The sequence below is a fragment of the Numida meleagris genome, chromosome 17 (assembly GCF_002078875.1).
Source record: "Numida meleagris isolate 19003 breed g44 Domestic line chromosome 17, NumMel1.0, whole genome shotgun sequence".
Taxonomy (NCBI): Eukaryota; Metazoa; Chordata; class Aves; order Galliformes; family Numididae; genus Numida; species Numida meleagris.
Window position 1 is genome coordinate 9,780,126 of NC_034425.1, and position 22,342 is coordinate 9,802,467.

A 22,342-nucleotide genomic window follows, 5' to 3' on the forward strand; every position below is an offset into this window, starting at 1 on the left:
TCCTAGGAACGGCGCTGAGCGGTGACGGGCGGCGGAACGCACCGCGGCTGGCTCGGCGCTGACGGCCGAACAGAACCCGGCGCGTTCCCAGCCCGCGCCGCGGTGACTCAGCCCCGAGCGATGGGCAGGGAAGGAGCACGAGCCGCCGCGGAGCGCCAGGCGCTTCCCACCCGGCCCCGCTCCCTCCCGAGCCGGCGGTAACGGGACGGCCCGGCCGGAGGGCGACGCGCGGCCCCGGACACAAAATGGCGNAGGCAGCAGAGGAGAGCAGGCAGCAGAGGAGAGCAGGCAGCAGAGGAGAGCAGGCAGCAGAGGAGAGCAGGCAGCAGAGGAGAGCAGGCAGCCAGCGTCTGCCTTTCCTGAGCTGCAGGGCAGCCTCAACCAGCCCCGCTACCGCAGCGGCAGCACACCTACCAACGCCTGGACAGAGGAAGCTTTTCAGCTGCTGTTCCAGAAGCAGAGCTGACCTAGGGACGCAGCGATAAGCAGACAGACCACAGCACACGATGCTGGGGAGCTGCAGCTGCACACCGAGCAGAACGCCTCTGTGTCAGATCTAGACCTGATTGCCCAAGGACACGCCGCAATACCAAAACACACAGCTGCTGGAACTTCCATTTCTTAAGATTAAAGCCTTCAGCCATGTCAAAGTTCTAAAGTGAGAACATAAGCTCTACAAAAGGCTTTGCAATACATGAGAAACACGACCCGATAATACTGCAAATAAACACTCAGCTATCACGCTGCACTTCAGCGACTGTCACGCAACCTGCTCCTATCCTGCACTTCACTGCATCTCCCTTAGGTTTCTGGATCTGCTCATGCATAACCTACAAACGACAAAGGAAACAGACGAGCTTGTTCTGGTCACCTTCTGCAACTGAAAACATGACACAAAATTCTGAGTTTTGGCACGAGGGCACAACACACCTACAGCACAAAGGTCACTCGTTGACAGCCGGGTGGTTTCACCAGGGAGGACACCAACGCGGGCAACTGACCTGGAAACAGAACGGCACTCGAGCAGATGAATGCATGCTACTACCTGAACCTTACCTGCATTTACTGACTTTCAAAACATGTCAACATTACAAGTTTAATCTCTATGGCATGCAAGGAATTACAGTGAAATTTATCTTTATATTTTAACACCAGCAAATGTCTGCTACAAACCTGTCAACTGACTACAGCACCTAGGAACACATTCCTTCTGGAGAGGCTGCGGTTAGCGACAGTCCTATGAATCTCATCAGGAGAGGCAGGAGCGTGCAAACAGCAGCAGCTCCCACAAGGATGGAGGCTGCGCCCCGGGCTGCCCGCACAGGGGACAGCTCCCAGCTCCCTAGCGCTGAAGAGCAGACCAGGTCCTGTTTCTGGAGAACACGTGCAAACAACTGAACCGCATCTTAAAGAGGTTCCTACAGTTACTGTCAACCTCTTTGGCCAGAAGTTTGAAAAAACAGATCACTCCTTTACAGACAAAGCCATCTTAATCTGATTAAAGAGAATAGGTGAAGACTTTCTCACCTTCAGAAATGGACCAAAACCATCCCCTCCGCTACCCCACCTGGGCCCACGTGGCTCAGGCCATCTGCTCTGCATCTCCGGGGCAGAAGATCCTCCTTTTATTTCAGGTTCAGAATCAAAAAGAAAATATATAACTGAACACTCACCTGAATAATGGTGTTTGGTTAAGAAGTGCAGAAGGACACCAAGAATGTCACGAATACTTCCTGAACTAACAACCTCCTTCTTGACACGCACAACTTAGCTACACAGCGGTATTTCTTCCAAGCAGAAATTGTAACAAAACCCAAGTTGCTGGGATCTGCCAGCCTAAGGCACACAGCAAGCGCCCTTATCTCACGGACTGCAAGGAACACACGCAGCCGCCGTCCCTTGAGTAACACAAGGCTGCTTGGAAAACATCGAATTCCAACCTCTGCCACTCAGACACAGCTGAGGACTGCAGTGAGGCACTTCTCCCTCCCCCCAACTTCAACCCATATTGAGAAAACGCTGAGGTGGGAGGAGCCCCACAAAGCACAACTGTATGTGTACAGCAGTTTGAACCACAGAGACACCAAACGCATCTCAGGAATCACGTCCTAACTGTGCCACTTCTTCTTAAAAATAACGTATCGTGGCACAGAACCGCACTGTGAATGAGAAATAAATCTGCATTTCAACAGTTCTCATCTCTCCCAGAGAAATACCTACAGGAATTCTGTCATCACAGCTAGGCTTTGATTTTAGCTATTCTTTACAGAAATCACTCGGCAATACCATGAGAATGGACGGTAATAAGAGTCATCATTCACTAAAACTCCGCTCTATCCATGGAAAACACTCCCACAGAACGCAAAATAAGCCTTGTTCGCGCCGCTTATTGGAGAAAAGGAAAGATACTGCCGCGTACAGCCCCAGACGCCCCGCAGAGCCGAGCGGTGCCGACAAAGGGGCCCCGCTCCGCGCAGCCGCTCCGGGGGCTCGGCGCGAGCTGCAGGCGGGGAGCGCTCCCTGCGCGGAGCGTGGCTGCGCCGCCGCCCGACGCCGCTCCCGGCCCACAGGGCCCCGGCTCCCGCCCGACTTCCGCTTAACGGCGCCGCGCGGAGAACGCCTCGCCCGCCCGAAGCCGCGGCCTCCTCGCTCCTCGCTCCCCGTTCCCCTCCCCGGGACGCCGGTGCCGGCGCTCAGCCGCTCAGCGCGGGTCCCTCCCGCCCCGCTGCCGCTCCCCCGCCCCTCAGCCGCCGCCGCTCCGACCAGGCCCGGCCCTGGGGGGAGGGGAGGGAGGAGGGGAGAGGCGGCCCCGCCGCACTCACGCTCTCGTGGTCCCACCGCACGTTGCTGCGCTTCTCGTCCGGCGCCAGGTTCCTGTCCCGGCCCATCAGCTCATCGAGGAGCTGCGCGGCCGAAATCATCGCGTCCCGCTGCCCGAGGCCCCGCGCCCCGACCGCACCGCGCCGCTCCGGACTGACACAGACAAAATGGCGGCGGCGCTCCTCGCCCGGCCCACAGTGCACCGCGCCGCGCCGGGACACGGCGGGGGAGGGCGGGGCGGCTCCGCGCCGGGGTTTGCGCCTTTTTAGCCGTGACTTCCCACAGCTCTTTTCTCTGCCGAAACTCAGCTCCGGACGGAGCAAGGAGCGCTAGAGAACGCCATACGAAAGCCGGCGACGTCAATGGCAGCGGGCAGGCGCGGTCCGTCGGTCGGTTTGCAGCAGGCCGGCTGGGGTCCGGTGCGCTGACGGGAAAAATCTCCCGGAAGGCGCGGTGCGAAGCACGGGGACGGGGCGGGGCCCCGGGGCGCTCGGAGCTGCGGGGACGCGGGCGGTGGTATGGGCCGGGCCGGGCCGGGCGGCCGCGGAGCGCTTCGGCAGCGCTGGGCAGGAGACCGAGGCGGAGCCGCAGCCGCAGCCGGGCCGCCCGCACGCGGCGCTGTCGGTAGGAACCAAAGCTCCCGCTCGGCGTTGCCACAGAGAATAGAGTCCCCCTCTCGCGGCATTCCCGGCCCGGCAGCGCCTTAAGGGCGCGGGGCCGCCCCCGGCGGGGATGGAGGCGAAGGAGCTGCAGGAGCGGCTGCGGGAGGCGGCGGCGCTGGGGGACGCCGAGGAGGTGCGGCGGCTGCTGGCGGCGGGGGCGGACGTCAACTCCCGCAACGAGATCGACGGCTGGTGAGGGCCGGGCCGCGGGGCCGGGCCGCGGCCGCGCGGGGTGCGGGTTCCGCCGCGTGGTTCCCGAGGAGCGGTTCCTCCGCGTCCCGCCGTGACTCGGCACGGAGCGCTGCGCCCGAGCCGTGCCGCCGCAGAGCGCCGCGGGGCGCCGAGCCGCCCTCCTCCCGCAGCCGCTGCGGGGCACCGGGGCAAAGCGCGGCTCGAGTTGGACGGGACCTTTCCAGGCCTCGCGGGCCCGCTGCCCCGCGGCTCGAGCCGGGGCCGGGAAGCCGCGCTGTGCGCGCTCTGACGGCGCCGCGTCCCTCCCGCAGGACCTGCCTGCACTGGGCCTGCAAGCGGAGCCACGCGCCGGTGGTGGCCCTCCTGCTGGACGCGGGCGCCGACCGCCGCATCCCCACGGCCGCGGGGCAGCTGGCTGCGCAGCTCACGGCCAAGCCGCACATCCGCCGGATTCTGGGAGGTACCGTGCCCGTCTCTGGAGGTCTTGGCCTCGTAACGCTTTGTCCCGCTCAGGGGACGGGCACCGCTTCGGGTAGGGCTGCAGCGTCCGAGTCGGGGGTAGCGCCTGCCGCTTCCCGTCTGCCGCTCGCCTCCCCCCCGACGCCTGTGCCCTGCGAGCGGAGTTCCGAGCTGCTCTGACACCAGCGTTAGTGTCCAGAACTCCTCGGTCGGGCGAGAATTTCCTGCAGAACTGCTAGGCCTGGAGGGCTCTTCCCTTACCCAGAGAAATACGTGGTCAATACGCAGGCGTGGGCTGTGATAAACCATTTACAGTGCTGTATTAAAAGCGTTACAAAATGAGATACAGCAAAATACCACGGTCAGTTCTGGAATAACAGGAACTGCACTTCTAGAAATGCCATCTTTCAATGGCTATTCTTCTCCCGCTTTGTGTTAAGTTGTACATTTTAAAAACATACGTGTGTTTTTCTTGATATCCTTTCACGTTAGGGCCACTTGCCTTCCCGGTGTTGCATCCTTATGATAACTGAGTGTTATCCTTGTATTTACCTCGGACTGCGATGTGTCTTTAACAGGATAACTGGGTAACCTGGTGGCTTTTCTCTCTTATCCCCTACTCCCCGTTGCTGAACTTCAGCCACAGAAGAAGAAAACGACGGCCACGGAGCGTGCGATGGGAGCCTGCCGGCTGCCGGCCCTCCGCTCCCTCGGGGCTGTACGGAAGAAAGCCCTCCGCGCAGCGCGGCACAGTCTCCGAACGAAAGCGCCTCCACCTCTTCATCTTCCCAGAGCGAAGCCAGCCCTGCTTCCTCGGCAGCTCCGGAGCACGCACCGCGCACCAGCCAGGCCGCTCTTCCATCGCCGCCCGCCGCAGCTCGGCTGCCCGGGCCGCCGGACCGCAGGGAGCGCGCGGAGCAGGGCGGTGCCTGCCAGCCCCCAGCGCACAGCACCGCCCCCGGCGGCACCGCAGCGCAGAGCCAGGCTGGGCCTGGGCCTGCCCCCGCCTTCCAGCCCTTGTTCCTTACTGGAGCTTTCCCATATAACATGCAAGGTAACAAAGGGAAATTGTCGTCCTTCTGCTACACTCTGCTGCGCGTTTTTGTTACTGGTGAAGTTTAGAATAACGTTGAATAGAGTTAGAGATGTTGATTCCGTTGGCCAAAAATCCACAGCTACACAGAACTTTTTCTCTTCCCGCTCTCTTAACTAAGATTAACTGCTGTACTGTATCTTAATCACAGTAACGCTTTGCAAACTGCATTCCTCCACTTCAGTCTGTGACTAAACAACCTCACATTTTGCAAAATAAGATGCAGCACAGAACAGAGCTGTGTGTGTAGTTTGGCAGCAGCAGGGTGGGTCAGGCTGCCCGCACTGCCCCCCGCCCTTCAGCTGCCGGCTGCTGAGACATCAATGCTTCCCTTCATTGCACAGGGAGGTAACAGACATGGCACTGTAGAACCTGAGCTCAAAAGGTAACTAGAGACCTTTGGCTTGGTTTTGTTCGGCTGTCAGGGAAATAATTAATATCTGCTGTTGTTTTAAATCAGAACTTGTGCTTAAGGTGAGAGTCCAGAACCTCAGAGACGACGACTTCATTGAAATTGAACTGGACAGGCAGGAGCTGACGTACCAGGATCTGCTCAGAGTGAGCTGCTGTGAGCTGGGCGTTGATCCCCAGCACGTGGAGAGGATCAGGAAGTTACCGAACACGGTGCTGAGAAAGGTAAGAACCGGAGTCGGTGACTGATCTGTGCGCTTCGCAGACACCAGAAAAGTTGTTTCTGTAAAAACCAGCAAAGTGGGGCACGTTATAGAACAAAACCAACTGAAGCTCACGAACTTGAAAGGACAAGGGACTGGCCTTGGACCTCTGTAACTCACCTAAAATATTCTTGTCAAAGTGAGCCATTATTTCAGCTCGTCAGGCACATGGAATGATGATAGATTTTTTTTTAATATATCAGAGTACATTAGGGTACTTCTAACACAGTTGCCATGTGGTGCTTCAGTATTTGCTTAAGGTGAACAAATATTAGAGGAAGAAATACCACAAATTGGTATTTGCATAATTTATAGATAAGCCATTAACAAATAAGCATGTTCTGCGGCCCAGAAATAGCTCTGTAGATGGTGAAGGAAATGTGTTTGGTCCCAGCTCCTAGCTCAGTTCCATAAACACAGGCAGATGATAATGAGGTTCAAGGGAACAAAACCACGCTTTGAGAGCACGCACTGCTAGGATTGCTCTGTCTGCATCATTTATTGCTGCCCTCACATCTCAACTACCCCAGTTTTAGTTCTTACTTTCCTTAGCTACTGTAAGTATGCACCAAGCACAACCAGGTATGTTTAGGGGGCAACGTTGTTCTGTCTTTGTAAGGACAAGGATGTCGCCAGGCTGCAGGACTTCCAGGAGCTGGAGTTAGTTCTTGTGAAAAGCGACAGCTCTCCCTTCAGAAATGCTGCGTCAGCATTGACTGAGAGACCATGCTACAACAGCAGCGCCTCCAAGCTGACCTACTGACTGCCAGCCTGCCCCGCAGCCACCGCGGGGACACACTGCTGCCTGCTGGGGGCTGGGAACTGAGCATCTGTGAAACCTTCATTATTGGCAGGGTTAATATTTTAACTAATAATTTGTCTTTGATATTTAATATGCCCTTCCGCTTTTATTATTTTTTTACTTGATACTATATTCAGATAAAGGATACCTCATTTGTCTACTAAAATCACATACTTCCAATGCGGTTCAATTAAGTTTTTTAGTCGTATGTAGCAACAGAGGGCAGCAAAGAAATGATGTGGAGTATTCCCGCTCCCTGAACCAAGTAAGTCATGGAAAAGACAATCAGGAAATAGCAGGTGTGTGTTTGTGTGTATTTATCTGTAGAACTTCCTGGTTAAGTTAAATGGCAGAGGGTATTTGGCATTCAGGCAGTGGCTGCTCTCTATAAACACAGCATGGCAGCACGAGGGGCTGTGCCCGTGCTGGCTGCCAGTGCCACTGCAGTGCAGGGCTGTGTCCTCGGAGGGACATCAGTAAAAGCACGCACTGCAGGCAACAGCATGGAAGAGCCACCTGAGGCTCTTGTTAAGTTACCTGGGCTTAAAACTCCTGCTTAGTGGACTCAAAACAGTGACCATCCTTTGCCCCTTGATCCCTATCGCTATGAATGCACTGAATACTCCTCCACCCAGGAGCTAAAGCCCAGATCAACTCCTCCTAAGCTGAAGACACTGTATGAAACAAGAATTCCCAGGCTCTGGCTCCCACTTTGATTTTAGGGTAGGACAGAAAAGGCATTTTTACCTTAACAATTACATATTTATCTTGAAGACTAGCTCAGATGACGTGCAATAACTGCTCAAAAACCAGTACTAGGTGTATTTATGTTCTCTCAGCTCCTGTGGTTAGGATGTCACTGTGAAGACCGCCTCTACTAATTACTGAACCTTTAGCTAGAGGAGCAGCTGGTCTTAAAAAAGCTTTCTTTGCTCTGGTTTCCACAAAGAATAACTGTTAACGCGAGGAGACTAAAACTGTAATCACGATTTGACTGTAATAAGAAGTCTATGCATTCAGAGAAATATTTTTGTATGTTTTATGCAGTTTGATAAGCTCTAAGGCACACTACTTCAGGGTTATTTTGTTTTGCTTTCTTTGAACAATAAACTGTTGTTAACAACAACTGAAACAAACTACAAAACTTACTGTTCTCCCAAGGGTTGTTGGTGGTGCTACGAACTTACACTGAGCTGAGCTCTACTGAAGCATCCTTGTTTCCCTGCCCAGATGTCTGCCCCTGGGGGAGGGGACAGAACCAGTCTGATGCTTCACCACCATTTGGGAAAAAATGAAAGAATAAGACCACATATCAGTACCTTTTTAAACAAGAAATAAAAGTCATGTCAGGCTGCCAAACCACAGAACAACTGAACATCCAAATTAATGGAGTAAGCTTGAAGACACGAGCAGATTTATTAGGAAAGAAACGTATTTAATATTAAACGCTTAAGGACAGAGACCATCAAATTTGTAACAGAAATTCAAAGATACTTTATTTCCATTTTTCATATATCAAGAAGCTAGGAATACCTTAGTTGTAAAAATGGGATTCGTTTTAGTTCGATTCACACAAATACTAAACATTTATTTTTGTGTTTTAAAGTCCAAGAATGAAAACTTGCAATTAAACACTGAGCAAGCCATGTGTTCAGGTTATGTTGGTTTCTTATCTTAAAAAGTCTTAAAGAAAAAAAAAAGGATACAGGACTTATATTCTCAGTAGCATATACGCTATCAACACATCTTTCTGAGCTCTGGGAGGAAACACCAGTCCTGAATTAAATTTTATAAAAAAAAAATTCTAACTCAACTTATATTTCTCTACGCCACTACAGCTTTCTTTCACCTCATTTTAAAGCAGATCTTCATTTTAAGCTGTCTTCCGCCGTCTTCGCAGACTCTTCACGTAGCAGTCCTATAATGCAAAATGTTGGGAAAGCAGACAATTAGCCAACGTAACGAGCATTCTGTTTACCAGCTCTACACTGGCCCAGTTGTTAGCTGTCATCTTAGCTCTACAGCAATGTCAACACTGAACAATACTGGCTTTAAAAGCAAGAACGTAGCATTCACGTTTAATGACCAACGATACACGTTCAAGATTTCTGAGCATAAACAGCGAAGCTATACTAACAGCTTCTGTCCCAAGAAACTCATTTATCAGCCGCACTCTCCACTGTTAGTTCCTTATTTCAGGAATGCAACTAAAGAAACCTCGCGTAAAAGGAAACTACGTCAAGAGTTGGGGAAAAACCTTCCACGTATCTGCATTTCCTAATGTTTAGCCGTTTGCTTTCCAGCAACTAGTGCTCCAGCATACATTCTTGCCATCAACATCGTAATAGTTTTCTGGCATCTCACTTTGTATTTCTATTTGCCTTAGCAGTCTGGCATCAGCCATTCCACTTCTCTGCGCTACGGCTGATTGCAAACTCTCCTACGCAGTAGGAAATATTAAGCACATACCTCTTAAAGACTCGAATTGCATTGAAAGTAACAAGGCGATTATTATGTAGTGTTTATTGCATTTTAAACTCTTTAAAGATATCTAATTCTGGGCACCACTGCATCCCTACACACAGTTGAAAGAAAATTCCGTTCTGTTAACATCAGATTTACAGTATTCACACAATACACGAGAAGTCCTTTTCACTATCTTGAAAAATCAAAAACACAACAGTAAGCTTAAAGATTACAGGCAACAGCATTCAAACATGGATGTGGGTAGAGAAAGGAGTACCTGGCATGAGTACCTGCTTAGTTTGACTGAATCCTTGATTTTTAATTTGGCTTTTCATGGGCCGCTCACAACACCAACGCTGTGTGAGGTATGGTAGTCAGCTGCAATAATTCATAAACCCTACACTTCCATCAATCCAATGCTACTGGCTCTCGAGTTACAGAACAAACTGCATTAGAATGCAAGGCAATAAAGCAAAAAAACTAGAAACATCCTTGACAAAGAAATACTAGCAGTTTATATAAAAACAAAATAGTCCAACATGTGCCTCAAATATTAAGCATTAAAGCAAAAGTTTCTGCTGATGTACCAACACAATATGGACTTAAATACAAAAACAGTTCAACTTTTTTTTTTTTTTTTTAAAAACGATAACAAAATCCCTAAAAATAAAAAAAGGATAATTAATTTTTCTATGGTGACTATATTACAATATGTCCCAAAGAGGCACACTAATGGGGGCACGAGTCTGCTACAAAATAGCTGAGACAAAACAATGTACCTCAAAATGTTTTGCAGGACTACACTGTCTTTTCCTTCAGAAGGTGCTTTAGTATGTCTTCTTACTTGGCTTAGTTCCATCTTCATCTGTGCATACTTACGCTGCACTGTTAAACAGTAACAAAAAGCCCTAATCAAAGTTTGAAATAATGCACTTACCTCTGTCTGATCTGAGGTCATATCAGATCAGTTTTAATTGGACTGAGTGTCACCTTCAGATTTAATGTCTTCACTGGTCCCATTGACCTCATTCTTAGTATCACTCTCCTTCGAGTCTGTATTTGTGTCTTCACTCTGTTTTTCTCGACTACTGGACTTCACACTACTTTTTTTATCATCAGATCCCCTCTTTTCTGCCATGAAAGAAGACATTGACCATGGATTTCAAAGTAAAAACAAACATTGCACACGTGAGATACATCGCATACAAAATCGGACAATTATTTTCTATAATAACAGTAATAATACTCAAAGTTATAGAAATAATCTTCGAACTATCATCCTGAAAGGGACAGGGAACCAAAAACAGTCAGAGGGGACAGTACAGGCTGGGGGAGTGCAGGGAAGGACAGAGCTAACAGAGGCAGCAGCACAGCCATCTGCTGGAGCACACCGACCGTGGGCAGCGGGCAGCACAGACACGGCAATGGGCTTCCTTACTTGTTACAGGCTTCTTGTTTGTGTCCAGCTTTAATTTGTGATGCGTGGGGACAACGCATAAGTGCGTTATCAGATGAATTGGTCTTTGCCCAGTTCAAAAAAAATAGCAACCCCAAGCTATCAAACATTCAGGAGAGAGTGTTAAGCACAGCTAGCTTCGAAGGCAGGGTTCAGAATAACAATCAAAATTAACTTTACTGGACAGTGCATCACAGAAGCTGTGTGCTCATCAGCATGATTTATTCTCAGTTTTGAAGCAGTTCAGACAGTACATAAAATGCACCGTTTTCCAAAGGCAAAGGAACAGCAGGATGGGAATGACCCCAGTTTCATCGTCAGTTACAAGGCTGCCTGGCACCTGAGGAGTGCGCTCCCTGCTGAAAAATGCATCTTTTCTTTAGTAACCTTCAAAGAAGGAAGGAAGCCAGAAGTCAAGTATTTCCATAGAAAGAAAATCATTCAGTAGCAGAGCTGTGTGCCTCATCTGTAAATTCTGTATTTGCAAATTTAATAAAATATCAATTCTTCCCATATTACTACACACTGTAATATTCAACCTTTTGTATAGACACTTGAGAGAAAAAAATCCAAAAAAATTCAACCTCAGATGTCATTGTACAGAACAACACTTGTGCTAGTTTTTCTGATTGTTCCCTGCTACCTGGGCAATTAAAATAAACATGTACGTACACATATAAATCCATCCCCAAAGCAGCATACAGATTGAACACTCTGAGAAAGTTATTTTAAACAGCATTACCACCTAGACTGGCAGGACACGCTTTTGTACTTCAGAAGACAAAGCAGAAATCAAGCTTCAGGAGAGAAGCGTCACCCAGCTCCGCTGCCTTTAACACCACCAAGGGGAGGGGGAACCTCCGCACAGAAACGAGGGCAGCTGCCTAAGAACACCGCTACCGAGTTCCACCTGGAGCAGCACAGCCAGGGGGCACGCAGAGCTGCCTGAGAACTGAGCACGCCGCATCTGTCTGCCCTCGGTTTTGCAACTCCGCAGGTAATTGCACTCTAACTAACCTTGTTACAAAGTCTTCTTTTTGTGCCTTATAGGTATCTCCGATGCACACGTAGATCCACTGAGGAATAGTAGTCTTGTTTCCCCGCAGAGGACTAGTAGTCAGTCCAATAATCTTATCTTCTGTCCTATGTAGATACGGCAGATCTTAATAGCCCTATGGACGCGCAGTGTGCAGGGTTTTGTTTTGTCTTTGTTTCTCGATTTAGGTCAGGAGGGATCATTTTGTTTAAGATTAAAAAATGGCTGTTAACCTGGGGTACTCCTCTAAACCCTTCCATGACAACACAGTTCTACCACAGCAAACCTCCCGTTTGCCAAGCAGAACTGACCAAGCGTATCCAGCAGTTCAACCAACTGGAATTCTTTCAACTCCTGGCGCAGCTGCACACAGTTTCATTCCCTCACTGTATTTCCCAGCAGTAAGACTTAGGGTTTTTGACAAAGCACATACAATTAGCTTGCTGCTGATACTCCGCATACATTATTTGAGCTGTGATCTACTGCGTACAATCACACATTTACTTTGCTTCCTGATTCAACACATGCACATTTTTCTATTTGAGTTTGTGTGGGAAGCTGTAATATTCTGTAAGAATTCTTACCGAGATAATGCAAATAGTTTTACTGCCCAGAGAATGAAAAGCCAGCCTGTTAAACATGATATCCTATACTGCTGATGGTTTGGGTGCTTTGATATTACTTGCTGAGGTCTAATGACTAACAGGAAAACAATCACAAAACAATTATTTTTACACAAGTTCATGGATCCAGATTGTAGAAGGTAAGCCAAGTAGAAGTGGCCTGCTGGTACGTTCCAGCATTAGCCCTTCATGTAATGAAGGTACTCGAACAACAGCTTTTTTCCCCCCCAACTATTTACCCCACCTGTGCTGAGATCAGCTTGCAGAAATAGCGGCTGTGTTAACGCTCAGCTGGTGGTTATGGTTGGCAGTCACCTCTCCTTTAGCAAAAGTCTCCCTGTTCCTGAAACAGGAGTTTGGAATCGCATGCCTCAGATAACCATAAAGGTCACTGTATTCCAGAGTACTTTAGCCAACAAGAAGCCAGGACTTGTGAATTTTCAAAGCATGGTTGTGATTTAATGTGTAACAGTCGGCAAGCCTTGGGTCTGTGCCTTGCCTTTTTTCCCTGCTAGATTCGTGTACAAAAAGCAGTTTGAGATTTCAAGATGAAAAGCTCTCCATGTGTTACAGTCAGGCCTTTGCTGCTTACTTGTATAACTTTGAGATTAATGGTGTATGCGAAGACAATTCAATTCTGAAGCCAGTATTTCCAATAGAGCAGTGAGTTAGGGCTACCAGAGCGAGCAGCCAGCCTCATGCTGCAGATACATGAACATCCAAAGCAAACTGCTGGATTCACTGCCTGCAGTGCTACACGGCAGCATGAGGATGTCACAGCACCATTGTATAAATTCAACATTTGTTTCTTCAACACCGATTGCCCTCCCCACCTTTTTTGTTTTGTTTTGTTTTGTAAATCCCTCTGGAGAGAAGAACACAAACCTCTGCAGCATTACAGTTCTCCTCAAAGGCCTATTCATGTTTCCACACGTGTTACAGTCAGAAAAACAAAGCTGATAAAACTGATTTTCCCATGTGGAAGTTGTACCACAGCTCATTTCTGGAGGAAGAAGGTAGCAAGCAGCAAAGAAAATGGACAGCAAGGAACTCAGTCAAGTTTAAACCGAAAATCCTGATACGCTGAAGAAAGTTCACTAGCCTCTCTAGATCTGGAAAGATTCCAGGAAAGAACTGAAAAGCCATAAGCTCAATGAAACAGACCAAATTTAAATAAGATTAGCTATTTGTACGCATAGACAGACACAGAACATTGAAGGGCACAATCTATTCATGAAGTAGGCAAAAAAAAGGCACAGTATCAGGAAGGAAGAAAGTAACGAAGGGACAGATACAAGCTATCATTCTGTGTTTGAACTTAAACACCAGACAGGGGCTCCTCTGCCAGCAAGCAGGCAGCAAAACAAAACAAAACCCACTCGCCAATAAAGGGCACAGCAAAATGAGAGAAGAATCAATGCTAAGAATGCACTGTGGTATAAACCAGAAAAAAAACAAAATGGTCCAAGAAAATCAGGCAATGGAAACGCATGAAGCATCACCTACTTTCCAAGAACTGGCCCTGGACCAGGTAACTGTGGGGAAGGGTTTGGCAAACAGGCCCCGGTGACCACGTAACGTGCACGCAGCACCTTCCATTGCAGGGAGCCTCAGAAGGACCTTAGAAACATAACAGGAGTGTCCCATCCACTGCTGTCAGTTAGCTCTAACAACAGAGTGAGGTGGCTGCTTTGGACTGGACATTAGTTAATACCCCAACAACACCCATCACTTCAGCCAGAAGTTAGTACTACGTTCCTCCACAAGTTTCAAATTTAAAGTGGGAATTTAGCAATGACAGCAAATTAATGCCTGTTCACAGAACGAGAATCTGTCAGTGCTTCTTCTGTAGCTCTTTTCTGACCCTTCCTAAAACTTCAGCCTCTGGCGAGCAGCAGCGAGCCGCCACCGTGCTGTGTGTGCTGCTGGGATGTGCTCTGAGGGATGGACTAGCATGGCATTCCTTTGAGACTCACCTGAACATCGACCAGGCGAATCTCACTTCATTTAGACATTAAAAAAAGGAGGGGGAAGGAGCATGGAGGGGAGGAAAGGAGCAGGAGGCTGGGGAGAGACAGCACGGAACTGTCATTTAGAGCAGAGGAATTCTGCAAGATTTATCTTCAACTGCATTCATAGATTAACAGTGCTTTTAGCTGTTTTCTGAAGAAAAATAAAGGAAATGACAACGTAGACAATTAATAGATGCCAAGAGTGGAAGCAACTACTGATCTCATAAAACACATAAAAGCAAAGGGTAATTACAAAAATATCTGTCAACAGTAAGAACAGAAGAATACTCATTAAAAAAACCCAATCACAGTGCAAATGTTTTTCTAAAGGTAAACAGTCCACAGGTTCTAAAACACAGCTAAATCCTGGCACACTTAATTTGCAGACAAAGTAGTAAGCTCTTAATTACTACTGTAACAGATGGGAGGTGGATGTGGGGTGTATGTACACACGCATATGCATTAACAATGACTAGAAAGAAGAAAATGCTCCAAATCAGTTAACAGCGACACTTCCAGCTTATAAAACCAGTTCTGATTTGTTGCTAAAAGGAAGTTTCAGTCCCTGACTGGAAAACTACAAACTTTTCAGATGTCAGGAAAAGATCAGTTACAGAATTTGATACAAATTCGGCCTTCACACAAACATACCTTTTTCTTTTGACTTCCTGTCTTGTTCTCTCTCTCTGCTTTTGCTCCTGTGCTTGTAAGATTTCCGATCGCGGCTTTTTGATCGTCTCCTGTCCCTGCTGCGAGACCGATGTTTTCTTTCTGATCTATCATGGCTTCTGCTTCTTCTTCGGTCACGACTCCTGGACATTTACAGACAACGTGAGACATGCCAATGTCAGCTGGAACTCGTAGAACAGAATCCATTTCTATACTCCAGTACATTCACTGTTACAGAAACCAGCTATTTACAACAAGACTGAGTGTACTGTATGCAAATATTTCTCAGTATGCAAGACCTGGCTTCACACTGTCGTCTTCATTTCAAACATCCAACCTCACAGCTTAAGAATACCCACCGTGAACTGAAATCCTTGGAAAATTAAGGGGTGAAGAAGAGAAGAAAAAGGAAACGAAAAACCCAACCCCGTCCTTCAGGAGCGAGTGCACTTTAAGCTCCTTCATACAGCCACTTCAGCACAAAGACATCATCTACTTCCAAAAATGGACAGAAAGCAACAAATACGCAGCAAAACCTTCTTATCCTTAGAAACAGTAAATATGTTCTCAACAAGAGAAGAACCGCAAAGTTAATGAATTAGTGATGTGGCCCAGGCTGACAGATCAGGTTCATGCAAGATTTTAACGTTCAGAAGAACAGTATGAAAACACTTTGTTCCTGTACCTGCTTCGCCTTCTTTCTCTGCTTCTTGATCTCTTGTGGTCTCGTGAACGGCTGCACCTTCTGTCAGACGTTCTGCTCGAGTGCCTGCTCCGGGAACGGCTCCTTTTACGCCTCTCTCTATCACGGGCCCTCTCTTTTTCTTTTTCTTCTTCTTCACGCCGTCTCTTCCTTTCCCGTTCTTCTCTCTCTCGTTCCCTCTCTTTCTCTCTCTCTTCTCGTTCTTGTTTCTCTTTCTTTAACCTGTCATCACGGTCAGGTTCTTCTGTTCTTTTTCGTAACTTTTCCTTAAAGACAAGTCCACAGAAAAAAATGAAGAACTTCTAAGGAAAACCATTTACATAACTTAGTTTATACAAGCCCAGGATGCAGAAGCTTAAGCTTTTCTTTTGTCCAAAGGGCAGCCTACAGAGAAGCACCTTCTATAACCCCTGAAACTGGCATCCTCTCTCACAGAGGATTTTTTTTACTTGTAACTCTCACAAGAACGTAGGCCACATTACAGTACTTAATGACGACTACGAAATTCCTACCTGAATTTACTTCTTCATTTACATATAGCACAATCACATACCAGCAAGAACATCAGTGCACGCGCAATGCCAAACGTCAAGAGCGGGATTCTATTTAATCTTTACATGCATCATTTCTGGAGTATTTCACCCACTTGAGAAAGTACATGGGTCAATCCTCTGTTTACTATAGGAAGCCTCCAAGCAATTTTTATGTTCAGTAACTGAAGACGTGCTTACTTTTAAATCTTCTACAGTAGCTTTTATTTTGGCATAACCCATGTGCTGCTTTCCCATCAAATGATCATCTACCCTGGACTGTGCATCTCCTACAATTAAGAAGGCTCCACAAACTTCACAAACTTCCATTTGCTTTTCCTGGGCTGCAAAGCTCTCAATCGTCTGCAAAAGAACATATTAGATGAAAGAAAAACAAATGTTAGACAGGTGACAGTGAAGACAATCAGGATTTTACTGTTGTGAAGTCCTAGACTGCTAGCGAAAGCTCCAAGTCGTAACAGCATGGCTTGCATTTGGAGCACTGTACCCACCAGGACGAACAAGACACAATAAGCCGTGTATCCCCGCTCCCATCCCGCTGGCAGAGAGAAAGCAAATGGCTGTATGGTGTTCAGTGGTTTACCAGGTTACAAAACAGGAGACTACACTACAAAGTTCAACTAAGACCCGAACTAGCCTAAGCTGCACACACACCTCTGTGATTGTGGTGTAAATAATTTCCTAATTTGTAAGCATTAAACCCACCCTTGAGACAGTACACTACATCGGCACACGCTAACACGTGGCAGCGTCGTGTTGCTGACTCATTCTCCACAGCTGTTTCACAACTTCAGCGTACAGACAAGGGTATCAGGAATGTAATGCTACCTCAAATTTGGAATTACAACTGACAGAACTACCAACGTGTTACTTACTGAAGTTGTAGACCTCAGCAACTCTCTCTCTTCTTTTAATTGTTCAACAAGCTTCATCATTCCTTGTGCTTCTTCCACCTTCCCTTCTGAACCAAGTTCTTCAATCTAAAGGCCAATAAAAACAAGCTAAAACTTTTAAGCAAGTGACAAAAACAAAAGATCTCTGTTACAGAGCGTAAAACTCACCTGTTGCAGTAGTACATCAATTTTGTCAGTTAACACTTGAATCTTCTCTTCGTTTTTACCAGTAGGTCCCGCTGCCTGCCAAGCAGTACAAATGTGTCATTTAAGTAAAAACAGAAAACAGGAAACTCTGAAACACACCAAATGTGTCTTCTATTCCAGAGGCACTTTGGGAACGGTCTCTTCCTACCTCTGTAGCCATGAGTAGGCTCATCTAACAAACAACACTCCTCAACACAGTGCTCTCTTGCTGAGTGAAGCAAATTCTATTCACGCCAATTCCTCCAAAATCAACAAAAGCGTTTGAGGCCATGGCCCATACAAACAGAAGTTTAAACTCAAACGCATAGCTGGGACAGAAGGTAAAGGGCGGTTTAACAGGGTGAAGGCAACACCTGATGGGATTAACAGCCCCAGAGATGGGATCGTGTACTGGTTCTGACAGAACAGTGAAGGGGAAAGCAGGGAGGGATTCCTGCCAACTGCGGCTGCTTGGCTTGTCCGGTGTGACCAGACACAGCCTGGTGGCTACCATGGGGACTGACTTATCTAATGAGCACCTTCTGGGAAGCAAAACATTCCACCTGGCAAGACAAGGTAACGAGAATAGGAAAATGTCACCTAGAGGAAAAATCATTTGCCTCAATGATTCTTCCAGACTCACCCCAGAAGACTGCTGATTCTGTGACAGTGCCAACCGAGCATGACCTCTTCTAATCCTGCGTTCTACTTCTGCCAGCAAGCTTTGCAAGTAGCGCAGGAAGTCTCTTTCATAGCCCACTTTCATAAAACGAGAGCTCTTCTCATACCTGTACAGTAAGACATTCTTTAAATGAAAGCTCACATCACCTCCTAATACACAGAAAACAATGACCCACTGCCTTATTTTAAATTCCGGCTGAAGGTAACAGCACCGTACAATTAAACAAACGTTCATGTGAATCAATAAGCAGTCAGGTTCTCATGGGTAGCTCGTTTATAGGAAAGTTCAAGCACACTGGAAAAACTCTGTGCATTAACACAGTGACCAACATACTTACTGTTTACGTAGATTTTCATCATGAATTTTTTCACAAGGACCTAAAAAGACCACATATCAAGTTTAAGCTTGCCTTCGTGAATGCTGTAACCACACTCTATCAGCATTTGTTTACGCATCTATATCCAACACCTTTCTGCTTCTTTTGCTTGGGGTTTGAAAGAAACATTTCAGGAAGAACGCCAATATGGCTTCGTAGTTAGAGAACCAAAGGGAATTCAGAAAGATGCGTAAAGTTTTCATATAATTTCCAGATTGTTCTACATCAGTAAAACTACACAAAGTAATACTCAGCGTAGCCTTCAAAAGATTAAAAAAAGGTAAAATAACACATTAAATGTAATTAAAGGCACTTTCTTAAACTCCAGGCACTGTTCTTTAGAATAAATGACTAATTAAAATATTTATCACTGGAGGAGAATTAGGTGATCTGTGACCACGGAATGCAGCCATAGTGAAATCCTCCCAGCTTCCTCAGTGGATTTTCTCTTACATTAAATAAGCCTGAAAACGTACAGTGACATCAGCTTCAAACACTGCCAGACAGCAGAAATCAAACCCAGAGACAACGCTTCAGAAGAAACAGAACAACTCACATCCAATTATTAAATTCACACCACGAAAGTAGTAATATTTTTTTCCACTTAGAAGTAGGATTTGGAATGAATATTGTTGTTAATAAATGGTGTCACTGACAGTTCTAAAAACGGTCATTTCCAAAGCATTTTACTAGTACAGATATTTACCAACCAGGTTAGTCCACATTGTAACGACACGACACGCATGCTTACCTAAATCAGAGCGGGTATTTGTGAATAGCTCAGCTGGGCAAAAGCCACAAAGGTAGTATTTACAAACCTGTCAGGTGAGACAAAAACAAGCATCATTTCTTTTCCCTCGTGAATTGACAACGTTTGGTAATTATTTCTATTTCCTAAATTAGAAGGGAAAAATCCTCTTTAACAGAGCCTGCAAGATTTCTCTAAGTTCCACCCACATACACCCCTGCCTTTGCTTTACCTGGTGGCAGCAAACGGCACAAGCCACAGTTTAATGCCCCCAAAATTCCTACTTCCCATTGTGGTAGCAGTACTTCTTAATGTTTCTGCTAAATATTTAAGATCACGGGAAGCCATCACCTATTTGGTATTTTGAAAGACTGGACTATTAAAAAGCTTCCTATGAAATTCTTCTGGCCTACAGGCACTGTGGGGCGGTGCTGGCTGCCATGGGAGCAGAGCCTGCCTGGAACGGCTCCGACTCTGCCCCGTTCTCCAGTGCTCCCAGCACAGAGGACACGAAGCAGCAGCGCCTCAGCGGGCGCTGATTCTGACACCCAGCACAAGGCTTAAAGACACCAAGGTACATCAGCACCCAAAAGCTTCCCCGTGTTTCAAACCTAGTGCTTTAAGAAATCCTACTTCAAGAACGATGCGCACAGAGGCGCTCTGTACTTCCTAAGGCAGGCACAGAAAGGCTTCCTGTCAACTAAAAGGTTTGCTTCCAAATGGCCCGTTGTTACATTAGAAAGTCAGGTTCTTTTTGACAACAGCAAAAACACCACAAGGAAACGAGAGAAGGAAGCAGTAAAACAGCAGCCAGCCGTTAGGTACCAAGCACGTGGCACAAATGCAGCTCCTGATGGTAACGAAGTGTGTCAGCCCGACCCGCAGACACCAGCTCAGCCAGCCCCACGGGGCAGCTCTCGAGGCCGCACCGACACCTCCGGAATCTTTACCCATCAGAACACGCAGACGGATGAGAATCAGGAAGAGTCTCAGCCTGAAACCCCTAAGCAATCTTCAATAACTATTTCTTTAATAGCGATCAAGTCCAGGGAAAGGGTTTATTAATTTTTAATTAAGTTCTGGGCTTACACTTAAATAACCTGGATGTTCTTCTAACATCTGTTCCACATTACACTGCTTCCTACTATCTGGCAAGTCTAATAACTGCTACTGTGCGTTCCAGTCTAATCTGGTCCTCTCACATACACGCTGCCCAGAGACCAGCGGCACGGTGTTTCTTAAAATACATTTTGATGATTTCAACAAATGGGGGCGAATAGAGAGCGTGGAAACCTGCCCCCAGCAGCCACCTCACTGGAAGGCCAGGGACACCAGCTGCCCAGACCAGCTCAGTCCCAGCTCTTTTTCCACGCTGACCACCACACTGCACGTTCAGCTGCAGAGGTTACGACTGCACCGAGAGCCTCACAGATCACAGACGCAGCCGAGCTCCCACAACAGCCAGCCCACGGCCATGAAAAATTACTGAGTTTGAACACCTCCTGTGACCAGGTGAGGCCACGGGGGCACCAAATCCAGTCAGTAAGAACAGGGGTTTATAACCATAAGCCTTCCTGAGCGACCAAAAAAGCAACAGTTCTGCTTGAGCAAAAAAATATCAATGCAATTCACACACAGCAGGCAGTCTCAAGTCTAGCTGGGCAAGCACAGAGCTCCATTTCCAAAGCACGGAGTCACATTCTGGAGGTAACACCCTTTTCTTCCTAATTTCACCAAGACCGAGCATGGGCAGAGAGCTACAGTGAGGGGCAGGAAGAGAACCACCCCTACCTTTCGAATGGGAGAAAAGCACTCTGTCTTGCTCTTTAAGCTTCTCCTCAATTTCAGCACCGCTGTAGGGACTGCAGGAGCAATGCTGTCACCCAAGGGCTGCACGCCAGCTCACACTCAGTGGTGGCCGACAGCTTCCACCTGCCTTCCAGCAACCGCTGTCCCCTCCAGCTAAGGGCAGGGGACAGGCTCAGCACACACCACCCACGCCCACCTCTGGCTCCCAGCTCCTCCAAAACATCTTCAGCAGCTCAGCCGAACTGCTGAAAATAACCCCAAATTAATATTTAATAACACAGACATCTCCCAGAAAAGTTTGATCTTCAGAATTAGATCATCTTGAAAGAAATCTTAAATATGTTTATATATATGAAATTATTATAGAACAATTCACTCCTCTCTTTCCTCTTCTATCTACCTAATTTCATCCAGAGAACGCAGTGGGGAACCAAACAGGATGAACACGGGAGAACATGAGCTACGGCTCCTTGACCAAGGACCAGCTTAAAAGAAATCCGCTCAGTCTTACACGTTACGTCTGCTCTTGCAATGCTCTCGTCTTAATATTAAGTTGTTACAAGGGATCGGTTTCTGGATGAAAATATTATTTCCTACCTCTACTTTTTCTTTTTCCTCCCTTTCATTTCTCATCCTCACACGGGAATATGAGGGTCAGCGAAAGAGAGTTCCCCAGAAAAACTCCTGGGAAAAACGCAGGCAGCTGCCAGCTGCACCGCACTGCTGCTCCTCAGCAAGAACTGAAAGGGCCAAGCTGCAGCTGGAGAATCACAGCCATGAAAGGGCTGGAGCCGAGGTGATGCGCTTCACGTCGCATTACTCATCCACAGCTTATCAGAGCGCTGCACTGAGCACGGGCCAGAAGCAACAGGGAAACATTCCATGTCGGCAGGAAGAGCAGCAGGCCGCTCACTGGGGCTGTTTACCCAGGGTTACTCCCCCTCACAAAACACAGAAGCCCTTCTAGCAAGCCAGCTCTTAAAGATAACTTTCCCATTAATCATATTCTCTCCAAAACAAGTAACACTTCAGCCAACTTCCAAAACCAACCAACCAAAACAAAAACAAGTCAATAAAAAAGAAAAAAGGAATAAGTTTTGAGATTCTACCAACATGCAAACCAACTTACATCTTCTGGCATTAAAAAAAAAGCGTGTAACAGACTGCAAACAGGCAGTAGGGTCAAACCGCGTTTTAAATACAGCAGCTGTACTTTGAGAAACTGCTCCTGTCACAGATAACTGCTCCCAGCCACCTGTCCCTCACTGCACCCTGCTCCCCACCTCCGGACACGCTGCGCTTCCCTGCAGGAGGCGTCACAAGGCAGCAGAGGAGAGCAGGCAGCAGAGGAGAGCAGGCAGCAGAGGAGAGCAGGCAGCAGAGGAGAGCAGGCAGCAGAGGAGAGCAGGCAGCAGAGGAGAGCAGGCAGC

General features: G+C 47.5%; 3 protein-coding genes across 8 annotated transcripts in view; 2 read left to right on the forward strand and 1 right to left on the reverse strand.

The window, feature by feature from the left end:
* ANKRD40 (ankyrin repeat domain 40) overlaps positions 3,479 to 22,342 on the forward strand; it is a 28,653-nt gene continuing 9,789 nt past the window's right edge. The window contains exon 1 of one of the 2 annotated variants that reach the window (XM_021415248.1): positions 3,479 to 3,564. In XM_021415248.1, the coding sequence (XP_021270923.1) occupies positions 3,553 to 3,564 (12 nt within the window). In that variant the 5' untranslated portion in view covers positions 3,479 to 3,552. The remainder of the gene's footprint in view (positions 3,565 to 22,342) is intronic. The other variant, XM_021415247.1, reaches the window with a different exon arrangement.
* Positions 3,530 to 7,838, forward strand: LOC110407488 (ankyrin repeat domain-containing protein 40-like). The gene is made up of 5 exons (XM_021415250.1): positions 3,530 to 3,674; positions 3,986 to 4,134; positions 4,774 to 5,187; positions 5,687 to 5,862; positions 6,520 to 7,838. Exons 1-5 carry the CDS (start codon positions 3,553 to 3,555, stop codon positions 6,661 to 6,663), a joined length of 1,005 nt encoding a protein of 334 aa, XP_021270925.1. The 5' UTR covers positions 3,530 to 3,552; the 3' UTR covers positions 6,664 to 7,838.
* Positions 8,100 to 19,173, reverse strand: LUC7L3 (LUC7 like 3 pre-mRNA splicing factor; the record flags this gene model as incomplete). 5 transcript variants are annotated; one of them, XM_021415242.1, is given in 11 exon segments in its annotated part: positions 8,100 to 8,620; positions 9,948 to 10,053; positions 10,159 to 10,299; positions 14,947 to 15,107; positions 15,650 to 15,933; positions 16,399 to 16,572; positions 17,094 to 17,198; positions 17,280 to 17,354; positions 17,941 to 18,085; positions 18,317 to 18,356; positions 19,107 to 19,173. In XM_021415242.1, coding segments are annotated over 11 exon segments (1,311 nt in total), but the record flags the coding sequence as incomplete, so codon positions are not given.